Below are 20,597 nucleotides of genomic sequence, written 5' to 3'. Positions count from 1 at the left end.
CTGTTGTTTGTTACGTGTGTCCCCGCCAGACATCCGCATGGCAGGGTTTATGTTCTGCTGTACATGCAGCACATGCATGGAGCCAGACGAGCGCCCTGAGCAATCATCTGGCTCCATGCTGTAGAGGGAATTCGGGTAAGAGAGGTGGAAAGATGAAAGCAGAGATTAATGAGGTGAGCGGTACATTTCTGCTACCAGGGCGCTGTCCAGTAGAGGCAGTCCGCGGAAGACGCACAGCCATTTCTTGTGGTGTACGTCTGTTAACAGACATGAGGCCTGCGCTCATTCGAACACACCGCAAAGCAGAGTAGGTTGGCATCCAAGGGAATGAAATGTCATCGTCGGACACAATGTGTCTTTTATTTTACTTCTGCCAAAATGCGCTTAAAGTTCCCAGAGGCATTCCTCGGCTTAGAGGGGTAGAATGGAGGAGGAGGAGGGAGGAGGGTGGGGGACTGCTTACAGGGTGCTACCGGGGAGCTGTTGCAAATGAAAAGCATTCTGGTAGGTTTATCTGATTGAACACACATGCTTGTTAAGCAAGTGGCGTTGTAAACGCAGGCGGGCTGGTGGGAATGGCCTGCTCTCATTAGCAGGCTCATAATGAGTGAGATAAGGATCTGAGATGGTCTAGCCCGGGGAGGAGGGTTGGGAGGCCGTGATTAATACCCAGAACCCACAGCATGTGTATGTGCGTGTATGTGTGTGGCGCGGGGGGACCTTTAGAGCACAGCTTGGGAACATAAGCCGCTACACATGTTTGTACTATAAGTAAGCCATATAATAAGATGACGGTGTACATGTATCTTGTGTTTTTTCCCGCCTGTCTTTGCTTACGTGCACCACATGTGGATGGAAAGCAGAAACCTAGAAAAAAGAAAATCAGGCTAATAACAACAACAGGTGGACATTCCGATTCAGACACATGACAAACACAAATTCATCAGCGCGGTTATAACTGCTGATGTATTAATGGAAATTTTCTAAAAGGTCACACACAGGCGCCATGTGTCTGCAAGTGCATCCATCCCAGTTCTCTCCACAACACTGCTTACCAATAGAGCTTTGACAAAAATATGGAAAGCACACATGCGCGTTTTCATTACGGCGGCGGGCTGTCATCACCTGGTGTTTATTCAATGTGCATCACTCGTGTGTTTTCATCCCAGAAGATCCAAGCGTCTCCTCCTGGTGGTTTTTTGATGATGTGCAGCAGATTATGTAAGACGATAGGGAGAATAGAGAAGTTCTCCAAAAGAACTCGACTGCATAATAGAGTTGACGTCGCTGTACGAATGCTGACGGAGGCAGTTTTCAAAGTGCTGGTATGAAGGTGTATGCCAGTGAGAGTGATCATGTTAACCATAATGAGAAGAGGGATGCTGCGTCGTGTTCCCCTGCTGCAGTCAGATGACGGGACTAAAGGATGGTTTACTGGAACTCATGGAGTCTTGGCTTGGTACTCTGGAGCTGTGGTTTAGGAAAACGGGACATCAGTAGTCTTTCCTTTCTTTACCCCTCTGTTTTTATTTTGTTTTCTCCCCCACCCCCCTTATCCTTTCCTTTCTTTCTTGCTCCCTCACTCTATCAAACTGTGGTCTGGAGAGGCATGTCTTCCCACCTTTTGATTTAGTTTTTCTCCTCTCGCTCTTTGTTGGGGGTCTGTGCCACTGGAGTCAGCAGAACTGTAAAGAAGCACTATGTCAGGCTGTCTACGGGGTTGTAGTTTGCTCTGCAGGCGGAGGGAGGGACCTGCTATCTGACTCAAACAGGAAGGCATTTATATCCTCAACATGCCATGATCCTGGCACAGCCTCTCCGGCACTATTTCTCTGCGAAAACAGCCAGTGGAAAGTCTGATCCCTCGACAGAAGGGCAGATTGATTCCTTGCATATGGCACTGAACACGTCTGTCGTTGATGTTATTGTTAACATGCATATTTTACTTTGCACAAAACTCCACTTGTCGTTCCCATGCAGAGCGAGAAATTCTCCCGTGCTTGGCAGTTTTTTTTTTCCCCCCTCGTCTGTGAACTGTTTCTGAATGTGTGTTTTCTTTCACTTCCAATATTTTTACGCCTAAACTCACTTCCCATGTCTCATGTTTGTCTCTTCAGGGACAGAGAGGTTACCCTGGTCCACCTGGACTCCCTGGAGAGCCTGTAAGTATCTTTCATAGATGTCATCCTCTCGAGCTTCTGCTGCTCTTCACACTTCTGTTAATCCCATGCTTGAAAAAACATTCCTATATCCTACCAGTTGGGCCAAAATTATGTAATGTTGTCTGTAATATTATACAGTACATTTTAAAATTCCTGTCAGCTCCGTGTCTCTTTCTTATCAATCTCGAAACCCAATGAATATGGCCAACAGTTTAGCCTCTTTGGCCAACGGCCAATGTTTCTGGGTTTCCAGTTTAGCCGCAGATATCCGGCACACGCGTAACTGATATCTGGGCCAAGATTTCCTCTGCTGTCCGATTGACAACTTGATACACGAGAATGACAAGAAAGAGGCATTTCTGCATCTCTATATGTGAATGTAGAGAACTTAATAAATTAGAAAAAACACTAAATCATCATCAGACGGCAGCCGTTGGGTTCCAAGATTGCATTACAGCCAATGTTTTCCACCTCCTTTGCTCTACGTACACTGTTGCAACCAAAACTTAATCAAACGTGAAGCCAAAATCTTAATCCCTCGCCTAAGGATTCAGCATTTTTAACCAGATATGCAAAAAATAGAGAGATTCTTCAACCTGACACACGCTCCTTTATCTCTTCTTCATGCGTCTCCCTTCCTGAATGTCTTAATAACGCTTTGCTTTGATGGTGTCCACCATCGAGTCCGTTATCGATGACTAATCCCCTCATATTCTCACATGTCACCTCATTCTTTAAAAGCTCAGTCGTCATCCACTCAGCCCGTGTGCGATTGTGTGTTTGCGTGCGCGCACCGAGCATGCCTGCGGGGGTTGCCAGATTAGATTAGCCTGTTATGAAGCACTGGTGAGGACAGACATCTGGCCAAAGTGTTGTGCTGCAGAGATGCTCTCCAGGATATCAGAAAACGATGCCAAGGAGAGAGAAAACAGAGAGAAGAGAAACAGGAACAAGCCAACTAGGCCAACAGTGACACATTCGCGGCTATTACACTGCAGCTTTTTCCTTTGTCTGACTTTCTTTCTCTGGACTGTTCCTTGCCGCTTGTCAAAGTTCAGCCTCTCTACTACAGCATTTATCTTCATTTCTCTCACAGCCTCTTCCTCCTCTATCGGTCCCTCTTTCTTTCTTTCTTTCTTTCTCTTTTTATTTCACTGCTAGCAGTGGGAGGAGACGTGACTCTCGCTGTTAAGTCCAGCCCAAAAGAGACTATTTTAAGTATGGAGCATCCAGCGTAGTGTCCAGAGTTATTTTCAGTCAGGCTGGGTCATACTAACTGTTGGTATTAAGGAAAAGACCTTAGTCATGGAAAGCAGAGTGGAACATTCTCCTCATTGTCACATAAAGTAAGTCCCCGTTCTCGGGTTGAGGTCACAAGCGCAGGGAGTTTCTGTACTACTCATCACGGAAGAGTACTTTTTCTCTCCCAACATCATGTCCTTCCTCTATGTCCATCCTCGAACGCCCCCCTCTTTCCCACAGAGCTGCTGATGTTCACGGCTCCTGTCCTGAGTCTGAATCACCGCAGCACCAGTGACAGAGTAATAAGCACAACTGTTTGGCATGGCGTATTCTCTGGCTATCGAGAGCAAAGGCCAGCTGGTGTGCATAAAGCGTTGATGACTCTTTGTAATACACCGTGGGGTCTTTTCTCAGAGTCACCCCTCGATGCTGGCCAGTTAAAGATCCAAACCTCACTCAGCCAAATTCATGTCTGGTTTTAACTGGCTGCATTATGCACTATATTTATCCAAGAGAGGGAATGGCAAGCAGTGCACATGGCTGCACGTCCGGAGTGTGTCAAAGGAAGTTATACATGAACACTTGTGCTCTACAACCTGCTCAGGGGTAAGGTTTGGGCAATACGCAGTGCTGGAAAGAAGAAGGTAAAAATGCACGCCAGTACTCAAATACTAATTTGAGGTACATGTACATGGGTGCTTTCATTTCATGCCGTTTCTACGTCAACTCCACTACAAGAGGTGGCAAACTCCAATTTGAGAAAATGCAACATAAAAAAGCAACTTACAGTACACAAATATGTGCCAGTAATAATAATGTAATGTATAATTATATTCACAGGAGCAAAGGAACATTTCCAATGCAGGACTTTTACAGTGTGATATTGCTTCTGAATATTTCCCTCCACCACTGACAATATGGATACAATACTTTATCATGGTGTATTCAATATGATATCACAATAGATTTAACTTTGTTGTCAATTTACACACTGATAAACAGTCCTGCATATTGATTTGCTGATATATAATATAACTGGACATCATAAAGGCATAGCGACCTGTAAACACGAACGGTTTAGTCAAATCTCTGACAGTTTACAACTTTAACTTTAGACTTCACAGTCTCCATATCTGTGGCTCAACACGAATACTAATCCATCAAAGCAAAGAAGATAGAAGACGAGAAGATAAATGAAGTGAATGATGGTGGGGGAGCAACTCAACACACACAAGTCCACTTTTATGTAAAGCACACATCGATCTCCTCAGTTCTGACTATAGTCTGTGGTCCATCTCCTGTGTTCTGTCTCCCTCTCTGCTCCTGTGCAGAACGAGCTGCCTGTGTGTGTTTGTGTTGCTGTAATTTTGATCACTCACCCTCACTCTCCATCTCTCCCCCCTTCTCTCTCCTCCCCGTCTCCCTCTCTCTCTCTCTCTCTCCCTCTCTTCCCTGCAGGGAGAGCAAGGTCCAGTCGGAAGCCCAGGTGCCAAAGGTTATCCTGGCAGGCAGGTGCAGTAAATCCTCTGCTGTGACTGGTACAGTTGTAGTCAGGGCCATAGTAAGGGCAGAGGGCCAAGTGGAATTAGGTTATGTGTTGAACAGCTGACTTGGAAAGAGGAAAATATTTGGATAAATACTGTACAGAGGAGTTGGAATATTAGAAACAATAAAAGATAAAGAACGACACCTGAACAGCTGAATTTGTGCATTTATTGCATATGTAAAACTATATTATATTCCAACACAGCACTATTAATACATTGTTATTGTGTCCAACCTCTTTACAGTATGTGTACTAATAATTCATAAACAACGATCTGGCTTTGTAGATGTCTTGTAATACCTTATTTTAATGGCTGTACATTGCAGTCTTTGGCCTGCCACTCCTCAATAATCATGATGCACAATGACAAACACACTCACAATGTATTTTGGGAAATCCAGGTGCAAAGTGTTGGACCGCTGAAATAAAATTCCTCTCTTTGTTTTTCAGGGTTTACCAGGGCCTATCGGACCAATAGGGCCTAAAGGCGTTCGGGTAAGTTAACTCATCTTCTACCCTTCAAACTGAACTGCTCAAGTTTGAGTTTATCAGACGGAATATTGCTGACAGCTCTCTGACACTTTCTATTCTGCGATATTTATAGAAGGAGACCGTAAATCTCAGTTAAAATTAAAAGGCTGCTGCAAACTATATTGTACTCTAAACATGTCGTTGCACGAGAACAGGTATGTGCACTCTAGGAGCAACAACATCCAAGTGCATGCATCCATGCATCCATGCATGCGTGCACCTCTGCACACCTAAACACATTCATACACACTATTAATAGTGTGCTAAACTTAGGAGCCTTTACTCGTAACGTAAACACTGTGTTACTGTATGCAAGACACGTACTGAAAGACTGGCTGTTGATAAGCCTCCGCACACAAACACACACCCTTTGAGTACACAAACAAAGAAACACACACTCGCGGAGACACAAACAGTGATTTTTTTATGTTGCGTTCTAATAAAGGTTCTTTATCAGCTCCCCTTGGCTCCTCCAAAGCCTCCCCTGCCCCCACTGGCTGGAATTTCCTGTTTAAGCTCCGTATGAGGCCCTGCTGTCTTAAAGAGGCATTCTAGTCTTCTCTCTCTCTCTCTCTCTCTCTCTCTCTCTCTCTCTCTCTCTCTGGGACACCTTTCCAAATATTCTGCACTCTCTTTTCGCAGCGTACTCCACCAACTCGCCTGAAGCTGGCATCTAACTGTTTTCCTCCGGTGTTCAACTTGTTGTGGTGTTTGTGCTTGTTTTTTTTTTCCCTCTCTGTATGTGTGTGTGTGTGTGTGTGTGTGTTTGTGTCTCACCCTCAACCCTCAACCCCCCCGACAGCTCAGTCTGATGTCCTGGCTATCTACAGAGATCCCTGGCGTGAGGGTATGTGCCCTTGGACTACATCGTGGAAGCCAGCACCATGCAGTCCATGGGCATATACACTTGCCTCATGGCTTGGTTCTTCATGGAATCCCATCCCCTATCCATGCTGGACCGTCGCCGCCCCCCCCCCTGAAACGCAGCCAATAGGAGTTCCTGCTACTTCTTTCATTGTCATCCAGACACTCACATCCCGTATTTCCTCCTTCTCTCCCTCTTTCTTCCGTGTCGTCCTCTCTCCTCTCCTCTCCTGCAGGGTTTCATTGGAATCCCGGGACTTTTTGGCCTTCCTGGGCCTGATGGCGAAAGAGTGAGTTCTTGTCAAATGTGTATTCTCTCTCGAGCACACTTCATAACTGCAAAGAAAAAAAAAAAAAAAGCAGAGTGACTAACTGAACCCGTCTAATGGCCTTATGGGATGGCAACAGTGCGCCTCTTCTCATTCAGCTGCCTTGTTGTTGTTATAACGCGGTAAACAGTCCCCCAGCTGTCCGAGATGCTGCTGCTGCTGCTGCTGTATAAGGCTGCGTGGGAGTGTTGATGACTCACATGATAAAAGCCCCCCTCTTAGAGCTTTTGAACTGCCTGAACTCATCAAGGCCTCCTCCTTCTGTACAGCCTCTAAAACATGAAGCGATTAGCCCACTTATGACATGTTCCAGAGGGGGTTGCGTCAGCGCACGGGTCAGGCTGTAATCAGGACCTCTCTCCAGCCAGCCAGCCAGACAGCCAGCCAGCCAGTGAGATGGTTCACACCTTAACTGCACACAGCGGACGCTGTCTGTCTGTCGTCTCCTCCCCTGAGAAGCCGCTGTTTGTTTAACATATATATGCATGAGATGGAGACCTAAATCTCTCATAATAGGCTGGGAAAAATGTTACAGTCAGCTGTTCCTCACATCTGTCGAAGCAGGAGTTGAGAGACGGTTATGGCTTTTTAATTGTGTGTTTTGGGCTTCAATCAGTTATGCCCAAGTGTGTCATGTTTTGCTTTTGATATGCATTTTTACATAATGTCTTTATCTTTCTTCTCCCTTTTTTTTCCCTTCCTGTCTTCCTCGAACCCTTTCCTTTCTTCCTTCTGCTTTGTTTTCCATTCCACCTCCTCCGCTCTTCTCTCTCTTGTTTTGATTTTTTCAGGGCATTCCCGGCGAACCAGGGAAGAGGGGCAAGATGGGTAGGCCGGTAAAGTTTTGTCTCAACATACTTTACAGATAATCTTTTTCAAAGTGTGATGAATTGTGCTGTGTATCATCTGTTTTAAATGCTTGGGAGTTGGTGACGATATCAAAACATTCAAAATCGATATTTCGTTTGATCAGAGATCTGCAGCATGTTCACAATCCAAACTCGAATGAGGCAAATTAGCTTTAAGATGATTTGGGTCATGTTGAGAGCCTTCGCTGCAAAGACTCCAACACCTACACATGTGAAAATTTATAAGGTCTGCATTTACGTCATTGTTTGAGTCAGCTCAGTATTTCCATGGCTGTTGGAGGGGTTAACTGCAGCCTGAATGCTATGGACTCCCAGCAGTCGCAGGTCGGGGTCTTGGATGCAACAAGAAAAAGGCTTTTGTTGCAATAAAGGGCTCCACAGCATGGAGCCGTGCCATTTGGAGGAAGCCACCGGGTTCTCTTGTGTGTGTCAGATAGTGTTCAAAGTCAGTTTGACAGAGCGTTTTAGAAAGAGCGTGTAACCCTGAAACTCGACTGCTGAGATCATTCTGCAGCTGTTGCTTATTGGCTTTTTCAGTAAATAAGGCAGTTATAGACTGAGCACACGCAAGCCGGCGTCCGCTTAGTGTGAGGTTTCTAGTTTATTCTGTAATTAGACAGATTTTTAGGAAGTAGCTGTGGATGCAAACTCACCACGCGTGAGGCTTTTTGATTTAGCGTTGTGTGTGTGTGTTAGAGTCATGAGCTGATTTGGTTTTTCAAGATTAAGGCCATTTCACAGTTGGTCACAACATAGGTCATGCAAAGCCAAAAGTATTCACATGGAAGAGCTGTCACCGCATCTTGGATGAGCGCTGCTTTTCAAGGCTGAGATGACAATGTGTCACAGTCCATAACACAGTTTATGCATTTCCATACCAAACAGGAGCGATCCTGAGAAGAGGGTAGCAGAGGAGTCCTGTAATTTGGATCATTTGAAATTCTGTAAAAAGGCTATTCTAGCTCCCGCAACCCCCTTAGAACTGACCTGTAAATGTAACTGGAAAACACACATATCATCATCGTCATCTGGTTTCGCTGCTCCTGCGTGGAAAATAAAGGAAAGCTAAGGACACTTACAAGATGATCCCGGAGAGATCATCCCTCTCTCTTCTCCTTGCCGGAGGAGAAAGAACAGAAGAAGCACCTGAACCGGAGCCAGACATTTTAACGGCCATAACCACAGCGCTCGTACTCTGTCGAGGAAACACACACACACACACACACACACAGATGCACAGTCCGCCATCTACCAGAGGCAGATGAAGGAACAGATATATCTAAAAACGGTGGAGCGCATGAAAAGTTTTCCAAAGTGCATCGCCAACTGTCTTGCGTTTCAACTTTGCTGTGTAGGGTTTGTTTGTTTTCTCGAAGTTCTCAGGCTCATCAGAAGACAATTCTTTCACATGGACCCCAGTATCTGTTAGTGAGTGAAGCTACTGTGTGTTAGTATTTCATCTCGAAGTTGAAGAACAGACTTCTCCGACATAAAAGCGAAGCCACACCAAAGGCTCATGTGACCTTCCTCAAAGGCTTTTTTTGAAGCGCTGTTCTTGGCAAAGCTACATTTCCCACATTTGTCCTGAATTTGTGCGGCAGCGGTGACAGCCTGCGTGATTCATCCTCCGGGTCACTGTCATGCTTCATAGATTTCTGTTGCACTTGTGCTTCCCCCCTTGCGCTCGATATTTTAGTACCATAAAGCAGTCTCATGCAGTCCTCCAACAGCCTATTAGGAACAAAAAAAGAGCTTTTTCTTCCCCTCACAGTTTCAGCATTCAGTGCAGTTCTAGTCATTGACCTGATGAGACATGTCGGTAGATTGAAGGCTAAGCTGAACATTTACATACCATCAGTCACAAAGATTTATTATTGTTTAAATATGAAGTCTAGATGTCAAAATTATCCCAGACTGGTTTTCTTCCCAAAAAAAATAAACTCCAAACTCAAATACAAAGACTTACATTTAGTCAGCAGATTCTATTTCTAAGGGGCGAGTCAGCGATTCAAATAAATAGACATGCTCGTAGACCTACATCTAAAACATCTCTTCTGTTACAAAAATAACCGACTCTTTACGGTAGGTACCTACGGTAATTAGCATTCTGAAACAATGTGCGGAGGCCGCAATGGCAGAAACGTTGCCATTATGATACGTTGGCGTTCGTGCTTTGTGCAGATGTGGGTTTTTTTGGGGTTTTTTTTGCTCTTTTTGCAGCACCACCAACTGTTAGCAAAGCTCAGATAGGCATCCCGATTGCTGCTAAATGGACAGGGTAATTGCTTGGCTGCTGTTTTCAAGTAGAACAGTTGGCTGTCCACACCCTACAGCTGATAGACTTTAATGCATATAATGGAGCCATTACGCTCTTATTTTGTACCGATGTTTTGTTTTGACGCCTTGAATTCCTAGAATTGCTGTTCCTTTACAGTAGTAGCATTCTTGGTCAGTGGTATTTGTGGTACTCGTGTAAATTTGACTCCGTGGTTGAAGGCGTAATTTACACACCCTCCTCCAGTTAAAAGCATTTTATTGTCATATCTTACGAGTTTCTTCAGTTCTGTAACTGAGGCCTGTGATTTTGTATTATTGCAGCAGTTTCTGCACAATCATACGCAATTAGAGTCGCACTTAGCTGTGTTTACTGTACACTGAAGTGCCTATCTGATTGGCTCATAGTGACGAAACCACAAAGTGTTATGACCCACTTCTTGCAGCTCCCCTCACCTCTAGTTTTATAGTATCCTTCAGCTCATTATATTTTTTGATGTTCTGTTTCATAACTTTGCTATTTTGTTTCACTCTCAGTGCTCTCGTAGTTTAACAGTAGTCAGCTGTTTTCAGACAAAAATACTTTTAGAATAAACTGTACACTACCTGCTCAGCACCAGCAGACTGCAGACAGACAGTTAGGTGAACCTAGCAGCTAAAAAGACAGATAATTCCCTCAGGAGATGGAGATCAAACAGAAAATTAGAATAAATATTAGACATTGACAGGATGACCAGAGCTGTGTCTCAATTCGGATAGCACTTCTATGTGGCACACAGTCCAGTAGTGTTGTCTAAATTTGAGTACGATGACGATTGCAACTTTTTACCACCTCGTCTTCGCCGAATTGCAACCAGACAGGTTGTTAGCACCAACTTTTGACTGCAAAAACATAAATATAAAACATATGTACAACTTGCATGTATATAAACCGCAACTGCTTCAGCTCCAGCAGCTTCCTTCTTCCTCTGGTCCCTCCATTTCTGCTACAGAGCCAAAATGGCGTCCTCTGAGGGTTGCGTCCAGTGTTCCACACTCAACCTTCAGTGCATCATGAGTGCACCATCTACTTGCAGCACACTGCATTTTGCCATAATTGACAGTGTCTGTGCACTTATGTACTTAAAGTAGAAAGCATAAATAAGCATGGAAGTACGCGAATTGAGACACAGCACAGAAACATAACTGACTGTTTGCTAACAAGATAATATATCACTTTCATATGGAGAACCTGCATCCGCTGTCCCAAAGAGGCCAGAATTTTTTTTGTTTTTTTTATTGGATATCTGCATTTGATTGTCAGAGTTTGTGTGCAGCAGAACACAAAAGCTTTTCTCTCTGTGTCCTCAGGGGTTTCCAGGGGACTTTGGGGAGAGAGGACCACCTGGACCAGATGGAGAGCCAGTAAGTCACACTGTCTCAGAGTCACTTTACAAACACAGTCACACACTTAAATATACATAACCAATCCATGTGCTCGCACGCACAAACACACACACACACACACACACAGGCCTCCCACATACACTCGCACAAACTGAGAGCAGTGGTTTCACTCACCACCACCACCACCACCACTACCACCCCCACCCGCCAACCTCCCCCTAACCCCCCTGGTGTTTTAGTACTGACATTCTGGCAGCGTCGGGTGAGTAAATCATCTGACAGTTCAGCAGTTTGCCTCTGTTGTTCTGTTTTATTTTGAAGTTAGTTTTTTTTTGCTCCGGACAAGCTTTACTGCTGTATTTAATTTCATCCCGTGCTTTCCTCTGTTCTCGATAATTTTACTTGGCACTCGTTTTCAAAAACCTGCAGTACTAAAAAGGGGGAAGAGGGTGGGCCTGGCTTTTCCATTCACCAACGTTCACCGGGCCACCAACACACACACATACAGTATTATTAAGAGGCGATATCCAAGAATAGTAAATGATGTAACAGAGTGTCGTACTGAGTAATTGTTCTAAATTAAATAATGGTTGGTCAGCAAAGACTGTTGCTGCCAGCCTTGTTGCACGCCTGCATCCATATGGAAGATATCAAATCATTTCATATGTGCATTTCTGCACATTCACTGTCATCCTGACAAATGTAGCACTTCATCGGTCAGAGTGGGAAAACTCTAAAATCCTAAAAACATAAACACATCACTAAGTTGCTCTTTAACGAACTCTGAAATACATAATTAACATGAAGCACATTCATGTGTGATATATCTCTGAGTTTGCCAATGATTCAGTTTTGTCGATCAAGCAGCTAAATGCCTAGTAAATCCTTTCTCAGCGCTGCTGCTTTTCTTTTTTCTCTTGAGTAAGGAATCATGCATCAGATGCATCAGATCTTAACGCATATTCTGAATAAGCTTTAGGGAGAGATACTTTTTTTCCACACCAGGTGAGCCACTCTTTTTTTTGTCTCCAACATTTGGGGAAAGAATGTTTGGTGCTTCCTGCAAAACATCTGGGTGAAGTTATCTGAGAGGGAGCAGGTTCCTCTGTCACCGCCTTATCTTATCTAATTTCTTTGGAAATAAAAAATTAGGAAAAACGCAGAAGCACTTTCCTGATTTGTCTTGAATTTACAAATGGGTCGCCAACAACCTCAGCATCCTCGCATATTATCCTAAATAAATGATGATGTCTTAAGGGATCACCAAGCGATTTATACAAAATTATCCAATAGTTGTCGAGACATTTTCCTAAAAACAAAAATGTCAACCTCACGGTGACACTAGAGGTAAAATCAGGAGTCACTGTGATAGCTCGTGAATGTTTGTACCAAGTCGTCTGGGAGATGTCGAGATATTTCACAGGATAAATGACAAATTTTGCTCCGTTGTGGGCGCTACAGGAAAAGTCAAACGCCAAAAAATGCAACAAAAAAAAATCAATCTATTGATCTCTTTCATTCTTGGAGGGAGAACGAACCTGCAGATTTTTAAAAAAGCCTCAGTGGGACGATGGGCTCACATCCCCCCCCCTCCACCTTTACCTCAGACACACACACACACACACACACACACACACATACATGCACACAGCCCCCTCTCATAAGCTGTGATGAACACTGAGCCACTCTTCTGAGCATGTTTGTTTAAAAAAGAGCCAATAACCCCAGAAACTTGCTCCTTCTCCCTCTCCCTTCATCTCACTTTACTCTCTCTCTCTCTCTCTCTCCTCCTCTCTCTGACTAGGGTGACATGGGAGCCCCCGGTCCAAACGGAGTCCTTGGACTTATTGTGAGTAGTATTTTGTGTGTGTGTGTTTTTTTTCCTGTGTGCTCCTCCTCAGTTCAAACATTCCCATTTTTCCCAGACACTTATTCCGTAAATACATAGCTGTGAAGGACTGTATTTAAATGAAACGGAATATGCCTGCTTAATTGAAAAAGTGCTCTCAATTAGCTCTCATCATCATTTACACTGCCAGCCACTTTTGTGGGAAACTAACCGCTCACCGTAGGTTCTTCACCACTGTAAACATATTTAAAATAGTGAAAGTGGAAGGTTTGTTGGAAGCCAAGGCGGAAGACGGTTATTTAGTTATTTTGACTGTAGAGCCTGAATTATGCAGTTTACACCTCCCACTTCCTGTCGTGACAGACATAACACGATCCCCTGCCTGATCAATCAGACACATCTTAACAAAGCACATTGTTCTCCCCTTGAATCTCTCTCTTATTAACTATTTTTGAGCAGGAACCCCTCCTCCCTTTGCCCACCCATCACCTTGCCCTCCACGCCTGCCCGGCCCGACAGCCACATAATTGTGTCTGATTATAATGTCTCCCTGGTTTCTCTTGTCGTGTCCTGTCTTCACCCGTCGCTGCTGCTCCTCCCGGTCTATTCTAGGCCACCGGTGGTGGTAGTAGGCCTGTAATTGTAGGACTCTCTGATTACAGCTCTCCTCTGAGCTCTGCGTCCTCTGCATCCATCTGACCCGACAGCATGCTGTACAGCGCAGCACTGAGCTGCACTTCAAAGATATAAATATACAAACACCCTTCTCAGGGGACTGCAGGCTCAGGGTGAAGGCAGGCCACTGTTGAAGAAGGGAAAGTGTTGGTATCAAGAAGACAGACTTCAATTTTTATTTCTTTGTTATTTTTATCTTTCTCTCTAGATTTTGGGGAGTTTTACAAACTGGAGTGACATGTTTTGTGTTGTTGTTTTTGTCGGCCACACACACCACCTCTCTTTTCATCCGGCTTTCAAATGATGGAGGTTAAAAAGGTTGTTGTACTGCACAGGAATTGAGCCTGGGCGCCCCCTGTGGCACATATTGATAATAAACCTAGAAATCTGAACTCAATTAAAAACATTTTACACTATAATATCTTGTATTTATTCATGCATTTCTAAATTTTAGACAGATAATATGTGGTCGATAGAAGCAGCTGCAGTTGAAAGTCACTCCAGTTGAAAAAATCTTTTTATTCTCACATATCAGGATGAAGAAACGTTTTTAACCTTTCAACTCTCAGCATAAAATCAAGTGACTTTTTCTGCAAGTTTTTTTTTTTTTTTGCATTACGTAATTCAATAACATCCTCTTTCACACATGCAGATAGCACGGTATTCACAGAGAGACAAATATTTAATCCACTGAGCCAAGGCCACCCCGGAGGTTGTTAGAAGCAGAGCAGCGGAAAATGAAAATAAGATAACTATTAGCAGCCTGTGATCGTTCTGTCTGGAGAGAGGACGTGTTTCGCGATTTCGTGAACGTAGCTGCAGTCCCTTTTCAAACGTTGACACAAAAAGCAGATAATGCAATAAGGTCTTTCATCCTTCCGCATGACTGATCCTCACTGAATGAAATGAAAGCCAGTTCTCCTTCGCCGTAAGACTGTAATCTTGCTCTGTCTTTCTTCTGCCCTGGAGCGTGAATCAGAGTCTTCGCTCCTTTTCCAGTGATGGAACAGATGTTATCCCAAGCATTTATTTGTTGCATTTAAAATAATTTTCTTCAGGGCTTTCTTCAGATGGAAACACAGACTGGCGTCAGACTTGCAGGATCTATTCCTTATCTCTTTAATTTGGTCGTCTATTATTCGTCCATTGTTTTGTGTGCAGTGCAGTGCGATCGCTGCGTGGATAATCTGGAAGCAAGACAATGAGGCTTATTCTTACACTTAATGAATGCCATAGTGAACTGAAGTGCACTCGTTCTGCGTGTGTTTGCCGAATGGAAGTCAGAGGGCTCAGCCATGCGTTTATCTGTATTTTATCCATATGATCACTGAACATGAATGTTTCTTATTTGTCCCCTTCTTCTGGCTTCAGGGTGATATGGGACCAGTGGGAGAGATGGGCCTTCCAGGACCTATTGGACTGAAGGTAATCAGACACACACACACACGAGTTCAGATGGAAACTGTTACCTTCACTGTCTTATCTTGAATTGTCTTGTTTGGACTGCCTTTTAGTTCAATTATGTGTTATATAATGCAAGAGAGAGCCAGGGTATGAAGACGTCTGAAAAAGCTTATAAAGGACAAATACGACTCTCCTCCTCTCCTCCTCCTCCTCCGTTTGGTTTAAGCCTTCCGAGGGTTGATTTCAGGAAATGTTTGGTCTGTTTGGGTCTCTTTGTAACTCATCTGTTGGTGCTTATTCCAGGGGGTGCCCGGAAATCCAGGAGAACCAGGACTGAAAGGTGATAAGGTGATCTGAATATTCCTGTTATTGGCCTGTGTTTGAGTGGCATGTGATGGATATGTACTTCTCTGCATCCTACTGTAGTCATCTCTGTTAAACCTTTATACATAGAGCATGCTGACATTTGGTTCCACCTTCAACCACACTATAAACTACATATGATTTTTACTTACTCGTAGAAACCTGTCCAATATCATGCTTTATCTCATTTCTATTTTCCTTCATCATTTCTATGAAACCTATTGTGTTTGTGTGTGTGTGTGTGTTATACGGTATGTTAAAGGAACCTTCACCTACTCCAGTTTTATTTTTAGGCAGTCAGCAGGGAAGCCAAATGTTGAATAAACTCAAAGGAATAGAGAGACAATGTGGGCTTATTTGGTTTATTGCCAAGAGTTAGATGAAAAGATCGACACCACCCTCATAATCGTCTGTTCACGATGACGCTGGAGCTACGAGATGATTAGTTTAGCTTCATATAAAGCCTGGAAACAGGAGGAAACAAAGCCAAGTAACAAAATCCGTCTACCGACACCTCTAAAGCTCACTGATTAAAACACTCTGTCTTATTTGTTAAATCTATAAAACAGTACAGTCATGAGAGTGGTATCAATCTTCTCTAAACAAACAAAAAAAAACTAAAATAAATGAAACAGTAAAACATTAAAAGGATTGAAACAATACCTGAAGATAGAAACAGTAGATGTTTGTGATTTTTCTTGTGGGAAGATATTTACAACTTTGGGGCCTGAGCAGGAAACTTAATAAAGTATCAGACTCGCAGATTTAAGCAAAGGCCAGCATTAAAATCTTCAAATCATCAATCAGCAAGAGCAGAAAAATATAAAGTTACAAATGGACTAGATGAGATAACTTCCCCACATTTGCAGATGACAGAAAAGATCTTGAGTTGAGTAGTTGAAATGATTGCACCATTTACTTGAGCTTCTCTTGACTGGTCTGAATGAAGAGATTAGACCACCATTGTGCACCTCTTTGCTTTACATTTGTGAGGACCAGAGGTCAAATAATTGTTTGTCTTTAATTGCTAATCTGTTGAACACTGGCTTATTCTCTAAGACATGTGTGTACAGAATGGCGTAATTGCTACATTTTAAATGCCTTTCATATGACAGATTGACGCCACATGAAGAACTTGGCTTATGCAATGAAATGGATTCATTATGTGAATAATGTACAGACCTGTAATTGATATTGTCTGTTGAAAAAGCTGAATGCGACTGACGAAGGAGAAAGTTACCGTTCCCCCTAATGTTTTTCATTTCTCTTTCTTTCTGTCTGTACCTTCCGTCTTCCTGCGTCAGGGTGAAGTTGGGATTCCTGGAGAACAAGGGGAGCTCGGGTACAAAGGAGACAAGGTAGATCACCGCTGCATTGCATATGTCCATCTTATAAATGTTCATTTTCTCCCCTCATTGGCCCCCGCCCTGCATGCTGTCTCCAACACACACATCCAATGTTACGCAGCCTTTGTTACCGAACTGTGCCTTTGCAAAAATGACTTAGCCAGATGTGTGCTGTCCAGCTTGTGGAAATTCTTATGTAAACCCTCCTCATTTGTGTGTGTGTGTGTGTGTAAGCAACATCGAACCCTTTTTAGCACCATAATGAACAGAGTGGCCTCGGGAGATAACAGAAATACTGAGCAGAGTCATGCATGTCTAATGTCTGCTTCCTTCGACAAAAGACCTGGGTTCTGTTTTTTGGCTTCTGAACACTGTCCGACTGTCTGTCTTAGTTTTTTATGTATTATGTTTGTATTGGACAGGGCATCCAAGGTGCTCCAGGGTTACCAGGCATCCGTGGGAAACCAGGACCACAGGTTAGCTCAGACGTTAATGAGCAGAAATACGTGAAAATGCTAAAAATGTGAAAGTTCCTATCTTGCAGAAATGTGATCTGAAGAGTTAGAGCCGAAGATAGATAACACTCACATTTCTGTCAACGACTAGAAGCCAACCTTAGCTTAGCTGAGTGGACACGTATGAAAAGAAGGAATGGTCTTCTCATCAAACTTGTCTGTCTTTGTTACAGGGCAAGATCGGCGAGATAGGACCTGATGGCGCACCTGGACCACCAGGCCCCGAGGTTTGTATTTACATGACTGCATTGAAGGAGTGAGTTTGTTTATTTCAGTCAGACAATGGAAAAACTTTTTTTTTTAACTGGTCATGACAGGGTTTCCCTGGTGACATGGGACCACCGGGAGAGAACGGCCTTGAAGGACCAAAGGTGAGTAAAACCGTCATCTTGGCTGAGTGGTCAATCATGTCAAAGAGTCTACAGTCATGCAAGGTTTTTCTTAGGTTCTCCAAATGTTTGCATGCCAACATGCTCACAATGACATTGGCAGATATACTAAACACTGTGTACACCATCTTGGTTTTATGTGTGAGCGCGCAAACATTTGCAAATTAGCACAAAAAAGCCAAGCACAGCGAAGGCTGAAGGCAATGTTTGGCAAGTATTTGGGCATAAACCAAAGCGTTGAACAAACTAAAGATTTGACCTTATGTCAGGCAATCACCAAAGTCTGACTGATTTATCCTCTGGTCACTGTGAATGTCTGTACAAAACTTCATGTTAACCCATCCAGTGGTTGTTGAGTTATTTCAGTCTGGACCAAAGTGGTGGACCAACAGACCGACATTGCCATCCTAGAGCCACACCACCAGCGGCTAAAAACATATTTGTAAATGCAACATTTACACATTAGCTTTCATTTGACTGTATTATTTTTTTTTCACCATCCAGGGAAAGCTAGGGGCCAGAGGTTTACCGGGGCCACGAGGGGTGCCTGGCTTGGAGGTAAGTCTGTCGAGAGTCACCGCCCACATCAAAACGACCCCCAAAGCACCAAAAGGCATTAAAAGTTTTATGACACAAGACTTCTCTTTGCCGAGGGCTGCTTTATGTCCCCAAACATAATTCATGCTAAGATCAATATCATCTGTTTCCAGGGAGATGAGGGCCCGATCGGACCACCAGGCCCAACAGGACTCGAGGTGAGTTATTAGATAAACACCTGGCTGGTGGGAAGAAGGGGGAGAGAACTGATTAGAGGGATCACTGTTACTGAATATAGCACGTGAACAAATAACATTCACGTGTGTTCAGTCAGGGAGAAACATGAAGTCTGTGCGTGCGCGCTCGTGTAAGTTTGCATGTTTGTTATGCATCGTTGTGGTTTCCTTCCCTATGCTTTGTATGTCTGTGGTAAACAAAGGGATGGGACGACCACAGAGTGTATGGAAACTCAGCTGCAATGCGAAGCTAATTCTGTTTGCATACTTTGCAGTACGGGCACAACAAACTGATTCACAGTCTCGTCGTATCAATACATCCTCTGCTTTAAATCATGCATAGCTCGCTTTTTGAGTTTCAGCATGCAGTATAATTTAATCGCTCAGTTTTTATTATGCATCCCAAGGTTTGTTGCGCCGCAGTGCAGAGTTGATCTGAAATATATCTGAGGTAATAAAGTAGGTCGTCATTATGGATTTTTCATGGTTTGCATTCGAGAGTTGTTATAACTTGTCTCCGGGCGATAGTCCTGTCACAGTGAAGGGGTGCATGCAATTTATATACTCGACCACCAGGGGGTGATAACTGCCATCAACATGTTTATAGGGGGCTAGATTTATAGCTGCTATAAAGTGCTATAAGATGTTATTGGACCGCTGCAGAAATGTAAGATTTGTTGACTTTATATCTCAGATGCTTTAAGGAATGACAAAGAACAATGAGCATCACTGTTCTAACTTTTAAAAAAGACATTTCTTCTTATTATGCTACCTGTTTTTCTTCATTTATCTTCTTCCACCTTCCAGTCGCCCTGTACTTTCTCTGACTCTGACCCCTCCGCACTCTCCCCCTCCTGGCTCCCGCCCACTCGCTCGTCTCATTCTCCCCCCCGTCCGAGGGGAAGTGGTGTATGACTCCTTCAGGAGCTGTGATTGATCTCTGGCCAGGTGCCACAGGTCCTCCTACTGCTCCACCTTCTCCGTCTCGTCAGCCAGCTGTCTTTTAGCTTCAGTGCTCTCCTTACCTCCATCTTCTTCTTCTACGATTTTTCTTTCTTACCTTCTCCCACACCTTCTCAGTTGCTCTTCATCCCTCTCTCTCTCAGTGCATTTCTTTCTTTCTTTTGGTTAATGCGGTCAGTCGCGGATGTAAATCTAAATCAGGTGTTAAGAAGTCACAAATCCTGTAAGGCTCGTATTAATTCTCATGTTACCGCAAGAATCTGCTTTTACTGTGCGTTTCTGAGCAAAGTTTGTACCGCCTTATGAAAGCTGCCAACCTTTCTGGAGTCAAACATTGGAATTGTTGAGTCACTCAGTCTTTAGGAGTTTGGCTTAGACATTTGTGACCTGTAGTTATTGCTGATAAAAAAAAAAAAGCACTTAGCCCCCCTCTTAACCCCGGGAATTACTGTCTGTGCAAGAGGGAACATTACAGTCGTTGAACACTTTCGCAGACTGCCAAAAATGTACCGTCAGCATTACCTGTACACGCCAATGCATATTTCAGCCGGACGTACAGTGAACTGCAACAGCTACTTTCCAGCTCCCTCTTCAAACTGTCATCTCACAGGCGTCAGAACAGATCCTTGATATCTATCCAGAGTTTGATGAATGTTAATGATGTGTTAACAGGGCAAGAGTATGTCTGTGATTCACCTGTCTTTATTCTGTCCTTTTTCAGGGTAGAATGGGCAGAAAAGGATTTCCTGGGATGGTTGGGCCAGAGGGAGTTAAGGTGAATGCCCACATGTGATTTTCTTTTCTATCTCTATAAAAAATTGATTCAATTATTGTAAAACAAATGACTGTTTGTCTCTTGCAGGGAGAGCTCGGTATTGCAGGAAATGTTGGACCCATGGGAGAAAGAGTAAGAAACCCACAGACGTTACCGCTTCTATTTTTTTCACAATGTCTAACCATTCATCCATCCAACACTGAATCTGTGAATTTCAGGGCTTGGTGGGTTTCATCGGACCTGTGGGAGAGGCAGGACTGGCGGGGGAGAAGGTAAAAGAACTCGTAATTTCCTTGTAAATTCATTATTAGATGTTACAGTTCTCCAAACTGTGAAGGCTGA

At 43.7% G+C, this 20,597-nt stretch overlaps 1 protein-coding gene across 1 annotated transcript in view; it reads left to right on the top strand.

Annotated features, from left to right (window-relative positions):
• Nucleotides 1-20,597, top strand: part of col27a1a (collagen, type XXVII, alpha 1a) — a 65,577-nt gene that overhangs the window by 27,312 nt on the left and 17,668 nt on the right. The window contains exons 8-25 of the mRNA XM_010737872.3: nucleotides 2,118-2,162; nucleotides 4,863-4,916; nucleotides 5,401-5,445; nucleotides 6,582-6,635; nucleotides 7,466-7,510; nucleotides 11,168-11,221; nucleotides 13,008-13,052; nucleotides 15,099-15,152; nucleotides 15,435-15,479; nucleotides 16,799-16,852; nucleotides 17,263-17,316; nucleotides 17,529-17,582; nucleotides 17,673-17,726; nucleotides 18,249-18,302; nucleotides 18,455-18,499; nucleotides 20,202-20,255; nucleotides 20,343-20,387; nucleotides 20,474-20,527. Coding sequence (XP_010736174.2) covers nucleotides 2,118-2,162; nucleotides 4,863-4,916; nucleotides 5,401-5,445; nucleotides 6,582-6,635; nucleotides 7,466-7,510; nucleotides 11,168-11,221; nucleotides 13,008-13,052; nucleotides 15,099-15,152; nucleotides 15,435-15,479; nucleotides 16,799-16,852; nucleotides 17,263-17,316; nucleotides 17,529-17,582; nucleotides 17,673-17,726; nucleotides 18,249-18,302; nucleotides 18,455-18,499; nucleotides 20,202-20,255; nucleotides 20,343-20,387; nucleotides 20,474-20,527 — 909 coding nt within the window. The remainder of the gene's footprint in view (nucleotides 1-2,117; nucleotides 2,163-4,862; nucleotides 4,917-5,400; nucleotides 5,446-6,581; nucleotides 6,636-7,465; nucleotides 7,511-11,167; nucleotides 11,222-13,007; nucleotides 13,053-15,098; nucleotides 15,153-15,434; nucleotides 15,480-16,798; nucleotides 16,853-17,262; nucleotides 17,317-17,528; nucleotides 17,583-17,672; nucleotides 17,727-18,248; nucleotides 18,303-18,454; nucleotides 18,500-20,201; nucleotides 20,256-20,342; nucleotides 20,388-20,473; nucleotides 20,528-20,597) is intronic.

The sequence above is a fragment of the Larimichthys crocea genome, chromosome IX, assembly GCF_000972845.2.
Source record: "Larimichthys crocea isolate SSNF chromosome IX, L_crocea_2.0, whole genome shotgun sequence".
In the NCBI taxonomy this organism is placed as follows: domain Eukaryota; kingdom Metazoa; phylum Chordata; class Actinopteri; family Sciaenidae; genus Larimichthys; species Larimichthys crocea.
This window is presented reverse-complemented; position numbering and strand designations above follow the sequence as displayed.